Source organism: Lithohypha guttulata (assembly GCF_036872675.1).
Source record: "Lithohypha guttulata strain CCFEE 5908 chromosome Unknown scaffold_2, whole genome shotgun sequence".
In the NCBI taxonomy this organism is placed as follows: Eukaryota; Fungi; Ascomycota; class Eurotiomycetes; order Chaetothyriales; family Trichomeriaceae; genus Lithohypha; species Lithohypha guttulata.
Window position 1 is genome coordinate 3,059,220 of NW_027042751.1, and position 19,479 is coordinate 3,078,698.

Here is a 19,479-nt window from a genome sequence, read left to right on the forward strand (position 1 = left end):
TCTTCGGCTTGGAATTTATCCTCGACGTTTGAATTCATGCTCGTTCGCGATTGGTGTCGTCGCAAGAAGCGCCCCACATACCTTTACAGTAAAACCACAACAAACACTTCGAGTTGTGACGAGTAAGACTTCCTAGGCCGATACCTCATTCTTGCTTATATCTGCTATGATCCGAGCAGCAAAGATCAACATAGGGTGAAGCAAGATGAATTCACACTATAGAACATCCCAGCAGGTTGGGAAGAAGAAAAAGGAAGAGGATCCAGATGCGTTTATGCGACTGGTAAGTATCGCATGCTCTGTAGCTGAGTGATCTTGCTGACTTATATGTTGCAAAGTCAGATCAAGAAATAGCAGGATGTATCAGTGACATAGGTGTACCCTTCTCCGAGAACGACCTCAAGACTCCCAAACCACAACAGATTCAGATGGTATTCGAGCATCTGGGCGACATTCTCATGAACGCGACTCGAGATTCGATAGTACCAGCCATGAATGCGGCTCACGAGGACATCTGCAGTGACTACCCCGATTTGATACCAGTGGACATCAGGCTTATGATGGGGTTCTTCGTCAGTCTTCGACGTATGCTCATAGAATGTGGTGTCCACGACTTTTCCATGAACGACCTCGTTCGTCCTACCTACGAGCGATTAGGGAAGATATTCTCTTACGTGATAAACTTCATACGGTTTCGAGAGGGACAGACTGAGGCGATCGATGCCAATTACAACAAGGCGGAAGAGACCAAGAACAGGATAGAAACACTGTACAACGAAAACGATGAGATGCAACAGCGGCTCGAGGACATGAGGCGCAACAGGAAAGCCATGGAAGCTGCAGTCAAGGAGAAAGTTAGAAGAAATGACGCGTTGAAAGAGAGGCTACTTGAGCTGAGGAAAGGACAAGAAAGGATAGCAGAACAGCTGGAGCGATCGAAAGCGGAGAAAAATCGTGCACAGCAATTGCTTGAAGACAAAACAGAAAGGTTGGTTAGATGCCGACAAGAGAGTGAAAAGTTAAGGCCATACGTCCTGCAAAGTCCAGCCGCGTTGCAAAGTGCCCTCACAGACCTGTCACAGGGTCTAGCTCGAGAAAAGGCTCAGATAGAAATGCTCGAGCGCAGGAGTAGAGCATTACAAACATCATCCGACACCTTTGGAGTGGTACAGAACGATGTACAGTCATGCATCAAAGTCCTTGAAGAAATTGCAGTCGAGCTGCAGAAGGAAGAGGAAGAAGACGCCAAAGCGGCCAAGAACAAAGACGATCTAAACGAGCGAGGTGCCTCAGTCCGAGAAGTCGAGCAAAACGAGCAACTTCTGCTGAAACAATTGGAAAAGTGGGAGAGCAGAATAGAGACGTTGAGAAAACAACAGAAAGAGAGAGAGGAACAAAACAAGACGAAGATGGAGGAGTTGTGGGAACAGCAACGACAGCTTCGCGAAGAACGAGAGATAAAGAGTCGAGATATGGATAGGCGCAAAGCACGTATTGACCAGACCGAGAAGAAGGTGAGTTCCTCAACTTGTGCGTGCTGCTTGTGAAGCGTCACTAACATCGACACTAGATGGCAGAGCTGAAAGAAGCTATCGAAAAAGAGGTCAAAGATGCCCATGAACAGTACCTCAAGCTCGAATCACACATCAGGCTCTACATTACCGAGATGGAGCAGAGCATTGCCTGATTCGAATTGAGCCATGTGAAACGACTTGACGAGGAAGGAGTTTTGGTTTGCTGTATTTTTGTGATACCCATTGTGAGTTTGGAAGCTGGAATTGCATATTGGATGTGTATAGCGTATCGTTGTTTCCCATATTTGAAATTTTTTACTGAGAACCGACGAAGTCGAACCATCTCTCCGCAAACGTCCTAATTCTTGTTCTTCGAGTCGCCCAACCCTGTCCCGCTTCACCTATTTTTACCGAACCACTCAGTAGAGGTACCTCTGTCTCCCACAGCAACGGACCTCTATGTGGATTCGTCAAGTCGGAGTAATCCATGCACTCGAGGATCTCGAACTCAGTTTGTAGGCTATGTTGTGCCGAAGCAACCATGGCAAATGACCGAGACAGGCCTTGTATGGTGAACTCTGATGTCCCTTGGTGTAGTGCCAGCATATCGAGAATGATGATTTTTGAGAAACTACCACTGACAATGTCTTCCCGAAGAGGCAAAGTCGGTGTGAGCGCTCGAAATGTTGGGATACTTGGGCAGAATATCAATTTAGTTGTCGTCGATACTGCAAGTAGACCGAGTGTGGGCTCGGTGAGCGAGATAGAGGATATATCCGGGACTTCATCGTCTTGCTCTCGGCTAGCCGCGTTGGCCCTTCTCGCAGAGTCGTAAAGTTTCAGCTGCTCAAGAAACCACGACCGTCGACAGCATGCGACCAAGACCACATGACCTTGGCTTTCAGAACATAAGTCTTCGACGAACTCAGGTATCGTCGTTATTGTCTCTTTGACCACTGACATCACATTGTATTGAACTGCTGGCTGTCCTATATACACCTGTTCAGTTCCTGTACTGTATTCAATGACTTCATAAAGAATTTAATCAGCTTTCGAGTATCTGGTGTTGAAATATGCTATCTATGAACAGATACATTGCTGGTCTCTGTGAGATCCAAATTAGCCATGCGTTTGAGAACTAGTCATCTTACTTGTGGTTTTTGTCGATCGTGCGACTTCTCGAGGTTGGCGAGCAGGAGACTTGTCTCGGCGGAACGCCAAGACTTAACTCGCGTCTACCTCCTTCCTTCACGGGAGTAGTACTGACTTGTCATCAAATCGAGAGTAGGCATGTTTCTATAGAAGCCATTCTCTAGATAGACAAGCATGGAATCAGTCTCGAAGATTTCGACTCTGGTCGATCCTGGTACGTGCTTCACAGAGGTCGAGGATACAACTAACCCGTCCAGCTCGAGACCTGACAGTCGAAGCTGCTCAGGCTGTCGGAGCCAAATTGAAGAATGGCTCCTCCTCTCGAAACATACCCTTCGTCAAGATGAAGGCATTACTTGACAGTCGGAGTGATCGAGATATTATCGATGGCTTGAAACGAGTTATTAGTATGATCTACCAGAACAAACCGTGCCTACCTTATTTCTCCTCTGTTGTCAAAAACGTTGCCAACCCGAATCTCGAAGTCAAGAAGCTTGTTTACGTCTACCTCCTCCATTATGCAGAGTCTGATCCAGATCTTGCATTGTTGTCAGTCAATGCCATTCAGAAGAGTCTGAGTGATCAGAATCCACAGGTCCGCGCCATGGCTCTACGGACGATGGCTGGTATGCGGATACCTGTAATCAGCCAGATTGTCTCATTAGCTATCAAACGAGGAGTAACAGATCTCAGTCCACTTGTCCGGAAGGCTGCTGCCTTGGCGATACCGAAGTGTTACGCTCTCGATCCCAATACTCTACCTCTGCTTATAGACAACCTCTCCGTTCTACTTTCAGACAAGCAGTACTACGTGGTTGGTCCTGCTGCTCAGACATTCCTTCAGCTTTGTCCGGACCGTATAGATCTTCTTCACAAACACTATCGAGGACTGGTGAAGAAGGTAGTGGACATGGACGAGTGGGGACAACTGGCTACGTTACATCTACTCCTGACCTATTCACGTAAATGCTTTCCTCGTCGCAGACAGAAGTTCACCAAGGTAAACAAGAAGGGCTTCTATGAGGATGAGAATGACGAGGTCGAGGAGACTGAAGAAGATTCAGTACTCATTGATTCAGACCTCAATCTTCTTCTGAAAGCATGCCAGATCCTGTTGCAAAACCGCAACCCGGCCATAGTTGTTGCCGCGGCTAGCTGCTTACTATATCTTGGGACGGAAGAACATATCAAAACAACGATAGGTCCTCTCATAGCACTGCTCAGAACCTCAACCGAAGTACAACAGGTAGTATTACCTAATATTGTGCTGATAGCATTGAAGCATGCTCAGCTCTTCGTACCTTACACAACTCACTTTGTGATCAGCGATAGAGACCCGAGCGAAGTGTGGCGACTGAAAATGGAGATGCTGACTCTGATATTTCCTCATGCCAACTCTCACCTCAAAGAGTTGATTCTCAACGAATTTGACAATTTTTCACGAGGCTCGAATGTCGAACAAACACAAGAAGCAGTCCGGGCGATAGGCCGGTGTGCTCAACACGACTCACGGTCATCATCACGATGTTACAAAGTCTTGCTTGCTCAGATGACGAGTTTTGACAACGTCCTTGTGTCGGAAGTACTTACAGTTATGCGCCATCTCATACAGCAGGATCCACAGGCACACCGAAAGACGATCATAAGACTCTCTCGTAACCTCGATCGAACCACCAGTCCAGAAGCTCGAGCGACAATCATTTGGCTTGTTGGTGAATTTACTGGCGTGGATCCCGATAACAACATCGCGCCTGACGTCCTCCGAATACTCGCCAAAGGCTTTGCCGACGAAAGTGTGGAAGCCAAGCAGCAAATCGTGCTCCTAGCCGCGAAAGTTTACCTACAATATCTACAAGCACAGCAACGATTGTCTGAGAACCAGCACGCCGAAAATGGCACAGAGATTAATGATGTTGAAAACACCACCAAACAACTTGATTCCAACGATGTGATACCTAAAATCTGGACCTATCTCCTCACACTGGTCCGATACGACACATCCTACGACCTCCGGGACCGTATGAGACTCTTTCGAGCTCTCCTGGCAGACCCCTCATCAACCCAGCTCGCGTCCTTACTCATCCTAGCACCCAAACCAGTACCTCACACACCCTCACCGTCAGCTCATCGACAGGATCTGGCGCTCGGCTCAAGCACACTAGCCCTTGGTAGGAACATCGCTGGAATCAACGGCTTACCTGGATATGCTGGCCTCCCAGACTGGGTTGAAGAAGGGCACGAGCCAGATCCTAAGTTGAGAGACGAAGCGGATGGGTCAAAGGAAGAGTATGTGAGTCAAGCGAGTAAAGTCAGCACGGTCGCTGCCAGTCAGCGCATTGACGAGGCTATTAAAGAGCAGGGTCTTGAGAAGGTCGTGAAAGGATCAGGGAAGAGCAAGACTTTGGATGATTGGTTGGAGGAAAGTGAGGATGAAGAGGAGGAGACAGAGACTGAAGAAGAGGAGGATACAAGTAGTGGCGAAGAAGCCTCCGAGAGCGAGGAGGATGAGAGCGAAAGCGAAGATCCACAGCAACGTCTGATGCCTAGTTGATATGTATAGGGCAAATATACATTCTTATCTCTCACAAAGGCGGCAACCCCTCCCTACAAACAGGACACACCAGCCTCATAGTCATCCACCCATCCAAACACTCACTATGAAAAATATGCCGACAGGGCGTAACCATGTAATTCCTCTGCTCCAGCCAACTCCTCCCACCTGCACCTCCCTGCCTCTTCTCATCCTTAGATACGACAGGCACATCAATCTCATTCATACAAATCGCACAATCAAAGAGCTTCCGCGCCCCTGCTGCTAATACCACACCGTCCTTACGATCAGCATCCTTCCCCTCCGAAGCAGACGTAATCTCACCAATCGGCAACCCCCCAGCCTCCAAATCATCATACAAAACAGGATGATAATCATACGCAGCCGGACACCAACTATCCGGCACAAAAATCCTCGGACCAGAAAACTGCTGTACCGCCAACACCACGATCTGCACGACCAGCCAACTACCTAGAACCAACGCCGTTGTCGGATTCGTAGTCGCATACAGAACGTTCCGATCGTCAAGGAACCAGTAGAGGATCGGGACAGCGCGGAGGACGCTGCTGCCCAGGACGTATTCCCAGGTCAGGGCCTTGCGACAATTGCGCATTGTGTTGCGGTAGATTTGGGGGAGCCAGAGGGAGAAGAAGGCGAAGACGAGGAGCGAGTGGTAGATGTGGCGGGGGGTGGGGGACCAGGAAGAGGACCAGAGGGTGAAGAACATGAGGTTGAGGAGGGCGAAGTAGAATTTTGAGTAGAGGGAGATGAAGGTTGTGCGTGGGGGGACAATGTCGTTTGTGGTGGTTATTGTTGGGTCGGTTGGGAGGTTGATGATGGTGGGTGGTGGGGTTGGTGAGGTTCGTGCTGTGGCGGGGAGGGGGAGACCGGCTTCGCTGAGCGGTGGTGGTGGCGCAGGTGGATTGTTGTTCTCAGTCTGTGTATTGCTCGGTGGTTGAGCATTCGCAGTCTCTGTCGTTGTGCTGTTGGCAGTAGGAGGAGTATTTGAGTTCGCTGCAGCAGTCCTTCGTTGTCGTTCTCTTTCTGCATTGGCGGGGTCACCCACCTGGACAGTCCAGATGTCGAAGATGAATTTTACCTCCAGGAATGCTACATGGATGCAGCATAAAAAAGCAGCCACCCCACCGAGTAAGAAGACCGAAGTATCGACCGCCAGGAGGCCAATGAGAGCGAAGAAAGTGAGGCCGTCGCTGAAAGCAGATATGACAAAAGTGTGATATGATACCCTGCTCCTTGTGGAGGGTGTGGCACACCTCTCCATCTGCCTCTTCAGCAGGACAATCTGAGCCACAAGAATCAGGGCGAAAGCTGCAGTCAAGTGACGAACCAAATCTGAATATGATTCTGCTTTAGGACCAAAGACCGTATCTGCGCGTAAGATGTAGCCACAATCGGGAGAGAAAACCAGAGCTGTGAATGCCATAGGTGGTGGCTGGCCTATAGGAGCACCATCAGGGTTCCTTAACTCCTCTTCGATCTCCTCGATGTAGACATTGCTACCGAGGAGCGGCTTCTGGTGCATCCATACAATCAGCTCGCATTTTGGGGCGGCCTCGAGTGAAGGGTCAGCTGCAGCACCTTGACCGATGGTGTTCCATATATTGGTTAGAGAGGTGTTCATAATTATCCTGGAACGATCAAATTCTTCCTGATTCAGAGTAAGATGAGGTAGAGCAGGTAACGCGTTCCATTTTCTGCTTGAGGTGGTAAGAACGATAGCACCTGAAGGAAAATGGACGCCTGCCAAACGAGCATCCCAACCATTCCCTGGCGAAGAGTCGGAGAAGATGGATATGCTAGCCTTTACTTCTCGTGGTAGATATCTGGATGGTGTGCCTTTTTCTTTGAGCTCGATGGTCAGCTGACCATTCTGGTCTGTCACATTACGATCGAAGCGTGGGTGGAAGAATTCAGTGCCTGGATCCAACTCGGTCAAATTTAGCGATCGTTGAGGATCCTTCTGTACCTCAACAAAGCGAAAGTCACCTCGTACTTCGCCATTAATATCGTGGTAGACAGGGGCGAGTCTGTCAAAGCCATACCAGCTGTCGACCTGTTGTTGCCTAGTTAGATCTTGTGCAACAGGTAGCAATTGCAACTGATAGCCATCCTCGAGCCGTAAGCCAGTCAAGTTGAGACCCTTAGATGGTAATTCGCCATACTTGGAATGTGTAAGGGCATCGAAGTCCTGTTCCTTTTCAACAGCGAGCCGATCTCTGTCATCTTGTGTGGAGTAATGAACGCTGGTTTGATCAGGTGAGAAGAAGATGAACAGCAACAGAATCAGAAGTAGTGTAAACCGCGGACTCTCCATACATCACTCTTGCACAGCGATGATGTATCGTCGACGGAGTTCGAAGCAAGTGAGGGTAGATACGAAATGGAGAAAAGGATGACGGCGACATGGTTGTTATTGTCGTGGCGGCTCGAGGCTAGAGAACAGCACCAATCATATCACTGTATTTCCGGAGAGCAGCATGTTGGCCATATTCCGCATATTCAGGGGAACGCAGTTGACGAAGAGTACTTGGTCTGATCGACCCCTCCACAATACTACATTCTTTGTATCACTACTGTTGATTCTACTGACAATTCACATTCTCTTGCATCACCTCAACAGCTACTCTGCTGGACAGAGTTTACCTTCCCTCTTTCACCATGACCCAGATCGCTCCTCCCAATATTGTCCTCGCACCACGAACGCCAACACCACCTCCACCACCTCCAGTCGATAGCCAGACTCCCTCAGTACCGCAGCAAGATGCGTCTACGCACGGACGAAGCCAGAGTCATGGTCTCGGCATCGGAACCTCTCCACATTCTTCAGCCTCACCTCGACATTCCGCATCTCAATCATCCCTGTCTGCGTCGTATGAACGTGGACCACCATCTCCTATCAAGATGCTATCTCCTGAAAGCGCAGTTATAGACGCCGAAGAACCTCTACCAACTGCGTCGACAGCATATTTCAGTCCCTCCTTGTCAGGCGATAGTAATGGTGGTGCCGCTCCGTTCAACTTCCAGCCAATGTCAATGGCAAAGAGCCCAGTCATCAAATCTAATATCTCTGCTCGACGTGGGCACAAGTACAAGCATTCAGCCTCCCACCATTCCATGTCCAACTTTCAATTCCAAGAAACACCCGCCAGACCTGCTTTATCTCTACCAGCATCCCTGCCCATACCTACCTGGAACGAATGTCGCGCCAGTATGACTGGTGATCAGAAAATTCGTCTCTACTGGTCAGTCGCTCACATGGCCGTGGCAGGTTATGTGATATGGAACAAACATTCGTCAGCAGCCATGGAAGCTCTGTCACATCTGATAATGTACGATGGAATTGGGGCCATGCTCTGTGTCTTCGTCGAAGTCTGGCACAACTTTGAAGTCTGGGGCCGATCATCTATCCGCCACCCATTCGGTCTACAAAGGATGGAAGTCATAGCAGGCTTTGCACTCTCCGTCCTGTTGATCTTCTTCGGCTTCGACCTGATCTCTCACAACGCTAAGCACGCTCTAGAGGGACTGGGCAGCCACGAGCCTCACCGCTCACATTCTCACCACGACCGCGTCGGTGCCGGCACTGTCGATTTCACCGTCCTCCTCGCTCTAGTCTCAACACTTATATCAGCCGTCGGCCTCAAAAACCACGCCAGAATTGGTAAAGCAATGCGCTTCACAGCCATGGAGAAATTACCAACAGCGCTGCCTCTACACGGTATCCTCAGCAATCCTTCTCACTTTCTCACCCTCTCCTGCTCCACTACCATGCTCCTCCTCCCACTCCTCGAACTCCACACCTACGAGATGATCGATAAACTGCTCAGCCTAAGTATTGCTTTCGCCATGCTCTTTCTCGGCATGCACCTCGGCAAGACCGTCGGCGGCATGCTGCTGCTCTCTTATCCTGGCCCGGGCGTGAACGAAGTCCTCAAAGACATTGAGCAGGATCCACTGGTTCGCAAAGTCGACACAGCCAAGTTCTGGCAGGCGCATTATGGCGTGGGGATCGCGAATCTGAAGTTACGTGTTGGTAGTGTTGCGAGCGAGGAGGGGGCACTTGTTCGGCTGAGGGAGAGGATTGTGGGTTTGATAAGGAATAGGCTTAGTGGTGGGTATGGTGGTGGGAATGGGACGGGGCAGAAGTGGGAGGTTAGTGTAGAGTTTGAGGTGGATGATTCGGTGGGTAGTTATGGACATGCTGGGCACCATCATCACCATTATCACCATGTAACTGCTATACATTGAAGTTAACGAACGTACACGATTGATGCTTTGATCTGTAACAGCTTGAACACATTTCTAGACTCCTATCCTGCAATCTATGTAAGCCAGCCTGAACGCCCCCACTATTTCACTTTCGCAACACCACTGCCACTCACAACAGCCGTACCATTACCCATCGTGGACTCTTTCGCGGGCCCCGTCCTCGACGCCGTCCCACCAGCACCAGCAGTAGTCGCCGTCCCCGTCCCCGTCCCCACCACCCCCTTCTCCTTCAACTTCTCCCTCCCCGTCCACCCAGCCCCATGCGCCTGCGCCTCGGGCCTACTATTCAAACTCCCCAACTCAAACCCAACAGCCTTCACAATCCCCAACCCCTTCGTCCTCCCCTCCCGAAACAATATCCTATCGCCCACAGCCAAATATTCCGGTCTCTGCACAAATCTGAACGCCACGGTCGCCCGATCGCCCGTCCGTATAAACTCCCGATCAATCTCGATGATCGCGCACGTCTGGCTTACGGGACCAACATGCAGCATGGCCTGGTATTTTGGCCTGATGGTGGTCGCGTGAGAGAGGATGAGGACCTCCGCGACGAACTCCCTGTAGACTTTTGGCAGGGAGAGGGCGTCGAGTTTGGGGAGGACGACCATGCCTTTCCGGACTTCTTTGCGTCGTATGCGTTTTAGTGCGAAGCTGGCGGATTGCCCGGCTGAGGCGAAGGGCACGGAGATTCGTTTACGTTCTATGGAGCGGATGTTTGTTGTTTGAAATTGGCCTAGGGAGTCGGGGCCGACGAGGACGGTGTCGCCGGTGTGGATGACGCCGGATTTTACGACGCCTGAGACGACGGTGCCGACGAAGGGCACGGAGAAGGTATCGTTGATGTGGAATTCGAAGGGGGCTTCGGCGTCGTAGTGGCCGTGGTGGGGGAGGATGTTGAGGAAGGTGCGGACTAGGTCGAGGTGTTCGCCTGTGACGTTGGAGACTTGGAAGATAGGGCAGATGCGTTGGGAGACGAATTGGGTGGCGGTTTGCACGGTTTCTTCGTGGGTTTTGATGAAGATGGGGATTTTGCGGGCGCCGGGAGATTTGAGGATTCGGGTTAGTTGGGTGATTGTTTGTTCGAGGATGTGAGGGGGGCAGATGTCGATTTTGGTGATGACGACCATAACGGGGACGTTAAGTGCGAGGGCGATGCCGAGATGTTCCTTGGACATACCGATTAGACCGTTGTTTGCGGCGACCATGAGTAGGCAGTAGTTTGGTGAAGAGGAGAGTAGACCGAAGACAGTGGTGCGCAGGTAGCGTTCGTGACCAGCCAAATCAGTGAAGGAGATGACTTTGGCGGATCTTGTGCCGATTTCGTTCCAGGTGAGCTTGCGACCAGGGACGGAAGAAGTGACAGTTTCACCCTTGGTGTCGAAGCCCATAATCTCCATACCTACAGAGCTGGTTCGACCAGACTCGATTTCGTGCTTGTGGCGGAAGAGGTTGACACGAGCTTTACCTCTGCCGTCATCCAGTCCGCCTTTTACAAGCACACCAAGCATGGTGGACTTCCCAGCATCGACGTTGCCCACAACAGCTATTCTGGTCTCGATGACCTCTTCGGGAGTGGCAGGAGCCTGCCGTATCAGAAGTTTGCCGTAGCAGGCGGTCTCTTTGCCATTCTGTGGGACAGCATCGACGTCTCCTCCGACATTGTAGGTCAACAGCACCTTGATATCGGCGTTGAGTGCTTTTGCAGCCTCTGTTATCCTTGTGAGAGCCATAGCCCACTGCTCTTTATTGAAGCCCATGATATCGCCACTGTCTTCCTGACCAAGGTTGAACAGGGTCTCGCCATGACCTTCATCTAACCTGGCCTGGACCAGACCAGAAAGTGACTGAAAGGTGGCGCCAGCATCTTCGGAGGTGTCTAACAGCCAGTCTTTCAGCTTGACTTGGTTGGGCGCATCAGAAAGGCCGAGTTGGTCGATGATGTCGAGCTCGGCGTGGTCTTCGGTGGTAGTAGTGGAACGACCAGCAGTGGAATAGCCACTGTCACTGGGAGCGACGGAATGGTTGCGCTGACGAGCCTGTTGCTTCTCGACGTACTCAGCGAAATCAGAGAGAGCCTGTGCTGAGTATTAGTAAGTGCTAGCAACAACAGCAAGGTATGCGCACGAATTCGCCCTTTCGCCTCTCTTGAGGGGTCTGTTTGTTAGGTCTTGTAGACATTGTACCGGCTCTAGATAAGTGTAAGGCAATAGTGGCAATTTACGAAAGATGGAAGGTGAAGTAAGTGGTGGAAATAGATAATGTTTGGTAGCGTCCCCGCGTTCACAGAGGTATTTGAGTGATCATTTTCGGAGTATAAAGATAGCTTAGGTAGTTTGAAGTCAGCAAGCGGACGCAGTTAACATGTTTGTTGGTGCATTTTGTCTGGGTGCGCGATATGCTGGACTGGAGTTGTGGCGCGTGTGTCTCTTTGCTGCAAATATACCAGATCGAGCTTCACACCGAGTCATCATCGAGCACGCAGGGGACCTCCACGTTCTGTGCCCCACTCCAGCAATTGACCAATCGTGCTTGATCGGAGAATCTGTGAATCTTCAAATCTGTGCCTGGCGTGCTCGTGCACCAGTTTGGCTTGCTGCTTTTTGTCTCTGATGTAACATGACTCTTCTCTTTTCACCTTCTCAGACCACATTGGAATCTTGAGCCCTGCATTGTGGTCGACACCGGTTAGGAGATTTTGATGATCGCGTAGCTAGAGACCAGGGACCAAAAGATTGTAACTGGCTTACTGTTCTGGTCTCGTGTACCGTATGAGCCATCTGACTCTAGCAGCTTCACCGTGGAACGACTTTCACTCAAATGGCATATCTCACGAAGGAGATTGTGGAGAGATGAGGACTACCGAGTCACCTGTGATGGTCAGATCCGGTCTGGTGCACATTCTGGCCATAATACATACCTCTAACAAAAAGCATCTCGGATTGCTTCTTGATTGTCTGCATGCCCTTTAGCTGAGCCTTTCTGTATCATCTCATCCTGCCCAACATACCTTCACACTTTCTTGTCCCTGCTCATCCTCCTCCACAGTCATGATAGTCTCTTCCACTTCGCCTAGTACGAGGTTGCAATGACTGTCATATGCCTGTAGATCCTGTTAATGGTATGAATGGTAGTGCTGCGACCAGCCATACGTGTAGTCTGCCCTTGAGTTCTCGGTCACCACGCAGCTTCACAAACACAATCTCGTCCAGCGACAATCGCACGAGATCGAGAGGCTCAGAGACCGATTCGCCCTGTTCCCCTGTATCTGCCATGCTGACGATTGTTATGGTAGTACAAAGACTATAGACGAGACCAGCTGTGAATTGACTTCTGGCACGGATGCTCGAAAGAGCAGGTGCGCCGATCCTTCCACAGGAGCCTTTTTGCGGCACTCTTTCTGAACTGAGTGAAGCATCTGCACGTAGCTGAACTTCAAGCCAGCAACAAGAACACATGCAAGTCGCAGCCCCTTTGGCTAGGTCGGTCACTCGTGCTGCAGTATCATCAACCTCTCGCATCCCACATCTCGAATACCACATCTCAAGACGAGTGCGAGGAGCTCGCAACCCGACCGAAACTGTTCGCCGACACAATCACAGCATAACCACCAGCCCTGCTCTGGGCTTTTCACCCTTCCAATCTCAACATGATCATGTCGATACACCAGCAGACGATGAGTCTCATGCTATCAACACCCAGATCTACACCGAAACACCATACACCCACACTCCAGTCCAGTCCAGTAGCGAGCTGAACTCCATTTCGGCCTCTGATATTTCTGTCTCTGATCTGCTTGACGAAGCATGTCCCGAACGTCTCCTATCCTGGTTGACTGTTCATCCTCAAGGGCACGCCTTCTGTGCCACCGCCAACGAGGCCGATTTCGAACGAGCCTTCACGAGCCTTGATCCCGACGTCTTTCTCGATCATTTCAAGGCTGCTAGCAAACTCGGCGAAGGCCTGGTCGAGGCGGGCAAACACAATGACATAACCTTCCAGAGATCTCTCGTCGCTCGCCTGCGACGCTTCGGCAAACATATTTCCCAAATCCTCCACAGACGTCAGGAGAACAACTGGCCCCTCCCTCTGCCCATCTGTCGCCATGTCATGCGCTGTGCTGCTGCTGTTGGTGATGCCAATATTGCTAGATGGTTTTGGCGTCATGTCATGCCCTCACAAAATCTCCTTCCTGACCTAGAATGCTACAACGCTTACATGCGCGCCCTCAACTGGCATTCGTTTTATTCCGAGCTCTCCTCTACCGGCTCTCGCAATTATACACAGAACCTCGAACTGCGTGCAAAGAAATGGAGACCAAAGAGACTGCGTGGCTACGCTGTCAGTCCCCAAACTCCCGATGCCTTGTGGACATTACGTGGGAGAGTCCTAGCTCTGTTCGTTGACATCAGCTCCCGGAAATTGGTCACCAACGAAGACACCTTCATCAACCTTATTACGGGTATGGCACGAGCTGGAGATCTTATAGGCGTCAATAGTATCCTCAAATCCGTGTGGAACATTGATGTCGACGCCCTAGCCAAGTACGACGAGGAAGAGCTCCAAAGCCCAACTTTCTATCAGGAAGACCATCCATTACGGCCCTCTCACCGCTTGCTATATGCCATTGTCCATGCTTACTCGATCAACAACGCCATCGACAAGGCTATCTTCCTCCTTGACTATACCTCGAGAAACTACGTCCTTGACATACCTGTCTATATTTGGGAAGAAGTGTTGGAACGGGCATTTCTCCTCAGCATACGAAGGAATCCAACCGAGGTTAGACAGGGTCAAGGCCAAGGTCAAATACCCGCCCAGATCTTCAGGGCTGTGTACGACAAAATCAGTGATGCTCCTTACAATATACAGCCTACAGCCTTCATGCGCTTGTTGCTTGCTAAAAGCTACCGAGATAGACGTTCATTGGATGCCACCCTTGATGTTCTTCGTTCCATGGTCCAAACGTTGACTTCGCATCTTGAGGAGCTCAAGCTAATGGTTCGCACGATCGAGGCTATGGCCGAATCTCCATCGACTTTCATCGACAACAATATCTTGTCTGCAAAATTCATTGAGTTCAGACGTGACTATCAGCGACTTTATCTATCCACCACCAGCCAATACGGCTTGCTCCTCCGTCAAGTATACCGTGTCTTGAAAGAGCCCCGTTGGTCTGGCAGTCACAACGAGACCAGCTGGCACAGCCGACGACTACCGCAACTTATTGAAGAGTTTCAGGATTTCATTCCTGAATTCCTCATCTATAAAACTCCAAAAGGCCAGGTCATAATCCGTCTTCACGACGACGATATGAACAGTCACGAGGTTGACCTCGATGAGGTCAAATCTAATGAACTCGGTAACGATGATAGCCACTTCTCCGAGGAGCTGCTTGATTCCAATATAGCTGCGCCCAAGGGCGTTCTTGCACAGGCCACGGTCATTTGGAATGCCTTGGACCACGATGATTTGTCTATTGTGGCCCATAATCTCAGCATGCTAAGATCTAAGGAAGTGTCAACAATGATAAGACGAGTGCAGTCAAATCGGACTGTAAACATGTGGTAGAATGATTGTACTTCAAATCGAGGCCGTCAACATTAGTGCATGTCGCACAGAAGGTTCGTGCTCATGTACGAAATATGTAGTTATAGCAAACTATTGTGTTGAAGCATGTGCACTGAAACGACGGAGAAAGGATAATTCGAAACACTCAACTAGCTAGTAGTAGTACCAAACAAATCGATGCTCACGCACAAAATCTCAGCCATGAAACTCCGTATACATTTCCAACCCGTACTCAAAGCGAAGCCTTAGCAAACACCGTCCCTCCATGCAACCCCCTATTCTGGCCCCTCTCATTATAATACGTACTCGTCCTACTACTCCCGCTCTTCCCATCCCATTCCCCTGGCTTAGTAAACTGATCAAAGTACGCCTGCAGTACTTTAGTCGTCCCCTCATCCTCCATCAACCGCACCGCGATCGCCAAATGTCCATCAGGTCTAACCACAACCACGGCTGCATCAGCCTGCTCACCGCTATCATTCTGCACCAGGCCGACTTTGGCGTGTGAGCCGAACGTGGCGTTGAGGACTGGTTCGTTGAATGCGTCGTCGGCGTAGACGCGGTCGCGATATGCCTGGAATAATTCGGGGAGTTCTTCGATCTTGATTTCTGGTCGCTTGGCGCAGAGGGTGAGTGCCACGCTGAAGAAGGGACTGTGCGGGTTATTGCTGTCGTGGTGGGTGTCGAGTTGGCGGTGGTTGTGGTGCATGAAGTGGCTGTAGAAGCTGCCTGGTTTGAGGAGGTTGTTGCTGAGAGTTGTGAGGAGAGGGTGCTGGTTAGGTTTAGGGGAGGTGTTGGAGCCGGCGTAGACGAAGAGGCGGAAGGAGCCGTTGAAGGGGATTTCGTTCTCCAGGTGGACTTTGTTGGCGTCGACGACACGGGTGACGTTGCTATTAGGCATGACGCGGCCCGGACGGAGGCGAGCGTTGTCGTCGGAGATGATGAGAGAGTGAAGTTCGGAGGGCAGGTTGGGGAGCGATTGGGAGGGTGAGTAGTTGAGAATGTTGGGGGCGTAGGCGACGCCGAAGCCGGATGTGAATTCGCAGTTTTCTTTGAAGAGGTTGATGAAGTCTTGGTTGGCTTGGGCTTGTTGTTCGGCGGTTGAGTCGCCGTGTTGGGCTTGTTGGGTCTTGCTGAAGAGGGCGGCGTATTTGTTGTCGAAGTTGAGGAGGGTTTCGGCTACTGCGCGACGTTCTGTTTCGTAAGTCTCGAGGATCGATCGGTCGGCAAAGCCCGATTCGACGTGGTGGATTTTCCACGCAAAGTTGACGGCATCGTGGAAGGCAGTATTCATACCTTGACCGGCTTTGGGGCTATGAGTGTGGCAAACATCGCCGCCCATGAAGACGCGATTGTCGAGAGTATAGCGGTCTGCAAGGCCTTGACCGATGGGGTAGACTGAGTACCATGCTACACGATCCCACTCGCAGGTGTATGGTTGAAGGATGCGTTGAGCTGCTGCTTGGACTTCTTGGACAGTGGCAGTCTTACGAGGATTGAAGTCTTTGTCTGTGCTTGATGCGATTTGAATGTATAACCTGACCATGTTGTTTTCTCTTGGGATGACCATGATGCTTCCGTGGTCTGAATGTATCGTGCATTTCATCTTGATGTCAGGAAAATTGGTCCTTAGAACACCGTCCATCACACCCCAGACGTAAGAAATGGGATCTTTATGTCGTATTTGAACTTGCAGCTGCTCCCGGACGAATGATCGTGCGCCTTCTCCGGAAAAGAGATATTTCGTTCTGTATGTGGTTATGACATTACTGTCCAGGTTTTTGAGATCGACCTCAACAGGGTAGGCAGGATCTGCATTGTTGGTTTCGAAACGTGTAATTGTTGCAGGTCTCTCGAGCGTTGTGCCTGTCTTTTCGAGGTCCTCAATCATGACACGTTCTATCAGACCCTGGTGAAGAAGGGCAGTGAATGGGTAACGTGCGTCTATGAAGGATGGACATGATGGATATGTGCCTGTGCGGATGATCTTTCCACCTGGAGCTGGATCCCAAAATGCGACTTCGTAAACTCGAGCCGGGTCAGCTGCCATAATCTTGCGTTTCAGTCCCATGTTGCGCAGCATTTCCAATGTACGAGGCTGGATACCATCAGCTCTACCTGTGGCTGTTGGTACGGGCCTGTTGTCGATGTTCTTGACTTTGTAACCCCATCTCGACAGACAGACCGAGGTTAGCAGACCAACTGGACCAGCACCAATGACAATCACGTCGTACTTCTCGATTTGAGCCATGATGATGAAGGAGGACTGTAAAATAGTTCAAGCTTGGGTGCTATTTCTGCTTCGAGCACCTCTGGACAAACATACGTAGAGAAACTTCAGATGCTTACGTGAGAGTCGCTAATCAGCGCGAACAAACAGAACGATCAATGAACAAGTTGACAACGAGTACTACCTATATATGTGACCAAAAGTTGAGCAGAAACTTCCCAGCTCGAGGACCGTGCTATAACTCACAGCGCCGTGCCACTTTGCCGTGGACAGAGGCGTTTTGAGTGTGTCCGCCATCCAGAAGCCCATGCTGGATTGAGCGGATGACGGTGCAGATGAGTGAAAGGTCCTGATTGATTGGCAGAGTGACCTTCGCGGTGGTCGAGCTTTCCCCACACTTCTCCAGATGGAGTGTTGTCGGCAGGTGGTTTCGGAGCTCAGCTCGACGTTGGAAATACCTAATGATGCCGATATTCTGTAGAGCAAATCACGACACAACCGGCATATCACACAAGTCTGGGCCTGGAACCATTTTGAAGTGAGAGCTCGGATGAGCTTTCAGGCTCTTTTTGAAGCTGAAGTCGACTAGTTGTTCGTAGTCAGAGACAATGACTGCCTCAGAGTACTTCTGACATACGCCGAAGCCCTAAAGCTTCCAAAGCTCGTTTGTGTAACTTCATAAATTTCACGTAATCCGAAATCTTGCAGCATTCACATCATGGGACAATCAGTTGGCCAGTATTTTTATATTTTGTATCATCACTGACTGCGTCGATCATACATGTGCGAGCCAAAATGAATCAGACCTAGCATAGACGTTGAGAATGCCCTAGGCTAGGATGCTGGCGATTTGATGGGAGCAAAGCATGATGGAGCTTTGACTGGCTTGTGACGATAAAGCTGGCCTTTGCCATCAAAGAAACTGGTATGCTAATCTTTGACATTGAATAGTATCCTCAAGATTTTCTATTCATGTGTGAGTATCTCGACCCTGAGGGAGCGACGAGTGGGAAGTTCGGAGGCACCGGCTGAGATGTGATTCCACGGCCAAGGAATTCCATTGCTATAACAGAGGCAGGAGCGATGCGGTCGAACGCACACCTTCTCAATTGCCCTACGCCAAGCCATTTCGACAACACAATCACAGATAATCTCATCATGGCTTCCGTGCTCCTCACACTGCTGTCGGTGATCGAATATGATGGAAGGCAATACAAGATATGACACCGTGCTCCCATGGCCAGAATGTCTTGGCACATTTGATGAGGAATCGTGTCGATTCTTTCTCAGAGAACTTGGTCGAAGGGTCGTCCAGTTCTACCCTTTCTCCGTGGGCATGGACGATGTGTTTAGTCAGATTGTGGATGAATATGGATTTGAGGGTGCGCCAGACGCAATGAGCGTACTACAGGAATTGCTTGAGGACGAAGGTACTGCGACTGGCATTGGTGATGATGGTGACATTTGGAGGTCGTGGAGACACGCCTGGCGACACCGAAACGCAAGTCACTCAAATATATCCTTCACTCTTATGACTGACTTGAACCAGGATGATGTATATAATCCCTACGTCCCTCGTGTTCGAGGCCGTATCCTTTCACAGCCGACTGCCGCTCGAATCCGCCTTCTCAAAGCTGCCAATTTCATGACTTTGCAGCCACCAAGAGCGAAACACGACCATTATCCAGGATCGAGATACTCTGTCGCCGGTCTCCCTAGTGTCACAGAAACGGAGTCCCTGGCTTCGGATCTAGGAAAGAATGTAGTAGCGGATATCTGCCCAGTCGCTCACGACTACCATCGAGTCCTTCTGAACCAAATAGGACGGCAAGAGACTACTATCAAGCGGTCAAAGCACAGCCTTGGTGGCTCCTCCGTAAGTAGTCAGCCATCAGAGGAACGTGGGTTGCTACCAGTCCATTGGTTTCCGTATAATACAGGCAACAGCAGTACAGGCTCACCTCGAAGATCACTTCCCGTTCCCTTTCGAAAGCATACATTCCCGTTCAACCTCGCTAGTCCCAAGACCAAGACCAAGACCTTGGCTGATTCTACTAAAGAGCTTGTTGTACACGATGAGCACGTGTTCATGCCAGCAGTGAATACGGCGCTGGGAGACAGGCGACCTGTTGACGGCATCGAAGAATCGTTGTCGAAGTCAAAATCACCTGCAA

General features: G+C 50.3%; 8 protein-coding genes across 8 annotated transcripts; 4 read left to right on the plus strand and 4 right to left on the minus strand.

Annotated features, from left to right (window-relative positions):
- Positions 1-205: 205 nt before the first annotated feature.
- Positions 206-1,687, plus strand: NUF2 (kinetochore-associated Ndc80 complex subunit nuf2; the record flags this gene model as incomplete). Its single annotated transcript, XM_064897581.1, has 3 exons — positions 206-283; positions 339-1,514; positions 1,571-1,687. 3 exons carry the CDS (start codon positions 206-208, stop codon positions 1,685-1,687), a joined length of 1,371 nt encoding a protein of 456 aa, XP_064756531.1.
- A 1,153-nt stretch (positions 1,688-2,840) lies between these two features.
- Positions 2,841-5,217, plus strand: APL6 (AP-3 complex subunit beta; the record flags this gene model as incomplete). The annotated part of the gene is made up of 2 exons (XM_064897582.1): positions 2,841-2,880; positions 2,924-5,217. The coding sequence occupies 2 exons, from the start codon at positions 2,841-2,843 to the stop codon at positions 5,215-5,217; spliced, it is 2,334 nt and encodes a 777-aa protein (XP_064756532.1).
- An 81-nt stretch (positions 5,218-5,298) lies between these two features.
- Positions 5,299-7,552, minus strand: LTR64_003223 (uncharacterized protein; the record flags this gene model as incomplete). The annotated part of the gene is made up of 2 exons (XM_064897583.1): positions 5,299-5,321; positions 5,386-7,552. The coding sequence occupies 2 exons, from the start codon at positions 7,550-7,552 to the stop codon at positions 5,299-5,301; spliced, it is 2,190 nt and encodes a 729-aa protein (XP_064756533.1).
- Positions 7,553-7,896: 344 nt separating this feature from the next.
- zrg17 (cation diffusion zinc membrane transporter Zrg17) lies at positions 7,897-9,486 on the plus strand (the record flags this gene model as incomplete). The annotated part of the gene is made up of 1 exon (XM_064897584.1): positions 7,897-9,486. One exon carries the CDS (start codon positions 7,897-7,899, stop codon positions 9,484-9,486), a length of 1,590 nt encoding a protein of 529 aa, XP_064756534.1.
- Positions 9,487-9,587: 101 nt separating this feature from the next.
- LTR64_003225 (uncharacterized protein) lies at positions 9,588-11,685 on the minus strand (the record flags this gene model as incomplete). Its single annotated transcript, XM_064897585.1, has 2 exons — positions 9,588-11,582; positions 11,632-11,685. 2 exons carry the CDS (start codon positions 11,683-11,685, stop codon positions 9,588-9,590), a joined length of 2,049 nt encoding a protein of 682 aa, XP_064756535.1.
- Positions 11,686-12,334: 649 nt separating this feature from the next.
- On the minus strand, positions 12,335-12,779 carry LSM3 (U4/U6-U5 snRNP complex subunit lsm3; the record flags this gene model as incomplete). Its single annotated transcript, XM_064897586.1, has 4 exons — positions 12,335-12,375; positions 12,425-12,461; positions 12,515-12,607; positions 12,657-12,779. 4 exons carry the CDS (start codon positions 12,777-12,779, stop codon positions 12,335-12,337), a joined length of 294 nt encoding a protein of 97 aa, XP_064756536.1.
- Positions 12,780-12,960: 181 nt separating this feature from the next.
- LTR64_003227 (uncharacterized protein) lies at positions 12,961-15,075 on the plus strand (the record flags this gene model as incomplete). The annotated part of the gene is made up of 1 exon (XM_064897587.1): positions 12,961-15,075. One exon carries the CDS (start codon positions 12,961-12,963, stop codon positions 15,073-15,075), a length of 2,115 nt encoding a protein of 704 aa, XP_064756537.1.
- A 232-nt stretch (positions 15,076-15,307) lies between these two features.
- Positions 15,308-17,614, minus strand: LTR64_003228 (uncharacterized protein; the record flags this gene model as incomplete). Its single annotated transcript, XM_064897588.1, has 2 exons — positions 15,308-17,341; positions 17,552-17,614. The coding sequence occupies 2 exons, from the start codon at positions 17,612-17,614 to the stop codon at positions 15,308-15,310; spliced, it is 2,097 nt and encodes a 698-aa protein (XP_064756538.1).
- Between the last annotated feature and the right edge of the window lie 1,865 nt (positions 17,615-19,479).